The sequence below is a fragment of the Sitodiplosis mosellana genome, unplaced genomic scaffold (genome assembly GCF_009176505.1).
Source record: "Sitodiplosis mosellana isolate CC-2019 unplaced genomic scaffold, AAFC_SMos_1.0 Smas_scaffold_5965, whole genome shotgun sequence".
Classification (NCBI taxonomy): Eukaryota; Metazoa; Arthropoda; class Insecta; order Diptera; family Cecidomyiidae; genus Sitodiplosis; species Sitodiplosis mosellana.
In genome coordinates, this window is record NW_022601207.1 from 10,290 (window position 1) to 13,963 (window position 3,674).

At 39.5% G+C, this 3,674-nt stretch overlaps 1 protein-coding gene across 2 annotated transcripts; it reads left to right on the plus strand.

Moving 5' to 3' along the window:
- LOC129573154 (ankyrin repeat domain-containing protein 29-like) lies at window positions 1-1,621 on the plus strand. Of its 2 annotated transcripts, XM_055453445.1 has the most exons (6): window positions 1-49; window positions 137-235; window positions 311-409; window positions 712-810; window positions 885-983; window positions 1,450-1,621. In XM_055453445.1, the coding sequence occupies exons 1-6, from the start codon at window positions 10-12 to the stop codon at window positions 1,590-1,592; spliced, it is 579 nt and encodes a 192-aa protein (XP_055309420.1). In that variant the 5' UTR covers window positions 1-9; the 3' UTR covers window positions 1,593-1,621. The 2 variants fall into 2 exon arrangements, with proteins under 2 accessions (XP_055309420.1, XP_055309421.1); XM_055453446.1 differs by lacking the exon at window positions 311-409.
- Window positions 1,622-3,674: the final 2,053 nt, after the last annotated feature.

Below are 3,674 nucleotides of genomic sequence, written 5' to 3' on the forward strand. Positions count from 1 at the left end.
GAAAAAGACATGTATGGAGAGACAGCTCTGCATAGAGCTGCTTTTGCTGGTAATTTTGGGCATTTTTTTTTTACAAAAAAGAATGTTTTGTTCAATCCGTTTCATTGATCTATGAATATTTTTCATATTCTTTCAGGCAAAGTGAAGGAAGCTGAAAACCTCATCGCTGAAGGAGCCGACCTCAATATTGGAAATAATTTTAATGAGACAGCTCTGCATTATGCTGCTAAGAAAGGTAACGTTGAATACTTATTGTTATTGAATAAAAGATTGACCTGATTTTATCCCATCGATCGGTGTTATTGTTCAGGTCACAAGAGTGTCGCCGAACTTCTCATCCGCAAAGGAGCCAATCTTGATAGTGAAACTAGAACGAAAGAGACACCTCTTCATTGTGCTGCTTCCCATGGTAATTTTGAATACTCTTTTCGAGTACTATGCGCATTAGTATTGCTTAGCAGCAAGCATTGAATATGCTTTGGCCAATAGACAAGCATATCGCGATGCAACTGCCGCGCACACAACTATCGTGCAAACAAACGTCGCACAATACAGCCATCGCAACCAACTCACACACAAACCCGACTAGCATGTATACACGGGTGTCAGAGTTATATGTGATGTCTACTACACTTCGTCAGTGCAGCCTTGACTTTTTTTTCACTAAATGGGAAATTGGTTTAATTTTTTCATTGATCCGTATTATTTTAGGTCACGGAGGTGTCGCTGATGTGCTTCTCAAGAATGGAGCTAACGCTAATATTGGAAATAATTTGAATACCACAGCTCTTCATTTAGCTGCTGACTATGGTAATGTTGAATACTTGTTTTCATTAAATAAAAGATTGATTTGATCTTTTCCATCGATCTGAATTATTTTTCAGGTCACAAAAATGTCGCCGAGGTTCTCCTTAACAAAGGCGCCAGTGTGGATATCATGAATCATTTTGATAATACACCTCTTCATTTGGCAGCTAAGAATGGTAATTTTGAATACTCTTTTCGAGTACTATGCGCATTAGTATTGCTTAGCAACAAGCATTGAATATGCTTCGGCCAATAGACAAGCATATCGCGATACAACTGCCACGCACACAGCTATCGTGCAAACAAACGTCGCATATACAGCCATCGCAACCAACTCACACACAAAACCGACTAGCATACATACACGGGTGTCAGAGTTGTGTGTGATGTCTACTACACTTCGTCAGTGCAGCCTTGAATGTTTTTCACTAGATGGTAAATGGGGAATTGGTTTAATTTTTCATCGATCTGAATTATTTTTCAGGTCACAAGAGCGTCACTGAAGTTCTCAGCCGTAAAGCAAGCGATCTTAATATTCAAAATAATTTGCATCAGACACCTCTTCATTTGGCAGCTATGAATGGTAAGGTTGACTAAATCAGATATCCCGTCGATCTCTTTCATTGATTCGTATTATTTTAGGTCACGGAGGTGTCGCTGATGTGCTTCTCAAGAATGGAGCTAATGCTGATATTGGAGATGATTCGAATAGCACAGCTCTTCATTTAGCTGCATTCAGTGGTAATGTTGAATGTTTATTCTTATTAAAGAAACGATTGATTTGATCTCTTTCATTGATCCGTATTATTTTAGGTCACGGAGGTGTCGCTGATGTGCTTCTCAAGAATGGAGCTAACGCTAATATTGGAAATGATTTGAATTCCACAGCTCTTCATTTAGCTGCTTTCAAAGGTAATGTTGAGTATTTATTTTCGCTGGATAAAAAAAATTGGTTTGATCTTTTTCATCGATCCAATTTTTTTTCCAGGTCACAAAAATGTCGCCGAGGTTCTCCTCAACAGAGGCGCCAATATGGATATCATGAATCATGTTAATCATACAGCTCTTCATTTTGCTGCTATAGATGGTAATGTTGAATAAGTATTTTCACAAAATAAAGAATCGGTTTGATCTTTTTCATCGATCTAAATTATTTCTAAGGTCACGAAAATGTTGCTGAACTTCTCATCAACAAAGGCGCCAATATGGATGTCATGTCTAAATTCAATCATACACCTCTTTATTATGCTGCTAGATATGGTAATGTTGAATAAGTATTTTCACAAAATAAAGAATCGGTTTGATCTTTTTCATCGATCTAAATTATTTCTAAGGTCACAAGAATGTTGCCGACCTTCTCATCAAAAAAGGAGCCAAAGTTTGTGGGTACACCAACGTTTTGTTCTTTCCTTAGTTATGGTTCTTTTAATGAAATCAAAAGATAAAACTAGATAACAAAATTGCTTAACTAATAAATTGTATTCAAATAAAAAAAGTAAATGAAATGAGGAAACGTGGTTTTGAATTTATACGGATAGCGATATTCTCGTGAATACGTGTGTTCGGTTGAGCGGTCCATGAGAGAAGAATGAGTTGACACAAGAGAAACAATCAAGTGGCTGTGTGACGGCGACAAATGTGCTGCTCACGGACACACTTGCATTCACGTCAGTGAATCCGAGTGTGTGTGGCTGACACTTCTCGCCATCGCACGGCGAATTTAAGAAATGACAATTTAAATTCTATCCTCAGGATGTGCTCGCCACATGGCCCCTCTTCTAATATTTCAGCCGATCAGGCAGTTTGAGGTGTCATCCTGAACGTGTTGTGATTGGCTGAACATTCGGCGTAGCCATGGCTGGTTGATTGACAATTGGTTGATTCGATCGATTGTCGGTGGTTTCTCTCATTGTCTCTGAGTGCGATTCAACGAATGCCGGTTTGAGTCGGTCGATTGAGATGTTCTTGACCTTCCCGTTGACATTGACGTTGAAAATCTTGTCTTAGATAAAATTAACTCCGTTTTTTGAAGCTGATCCAGAATTGTGGTTTGCCATCATTGACGCACAATTTCTTTCGCGGCAAATTACATCGAAAAAAAACGAAATATGTCAACACCGTTTCACATCTCACGAGCTCGGTCGCGCTACGTGTCAAAGACATGATAATGAAACCGTTCGAAAATGGAAATTACGAGAAGTTGAAAAAACAATTGATTGCAATTTTTTCCGAGTCGGCCACCGAAAAATTCGAAAAGTTGATTTCAAGTGAACCGCTTGGTGACATGAAACCATCACAGGCATTACACAAAATCAAATCGCTAGTGAACGATGCACAATTCATCAAAAAGTTGTGGTTTAAACGTTTGCCACACACAATTCGGTCGGTGTTAGCAGCGTCCAAAGACGAATTGGATGATTTGGCTAAAATGGCAGATAATATGTGGGAAGTTTCGGAAAAATCGTCGATCTCAAGCATTTCCAACGGTAGTTCATTTGAAAAATCATTGCAATCGCTGCAACAACAAATCGAAAAGTTGTCAAAACACGTGTTTTCTTCGGACGACCGTAAATCTCGACGCGATTCAACGCTGCATAACGGACGCAATCGTTCGAGAAGTAGGAAACGTGCAGGCTCTGCAAGTGAGAAAAAGAGCGACGACGGTGTGTGTTGGTATCATCGCGAATACAATGAAAAGGCAACGAAGTGTCGCGAACCATGCTCTTATTCAAAAAACTAGTATGCGGAGTATCGACACACACATCGATACTCCAGCCAGGACGACGCCTCAAACTGTCTGATCGGCTGAAATATTAGAAGCGGGGCCATGTGGCGAGCACATCCTAACGATAGAATTTAAATTGTCA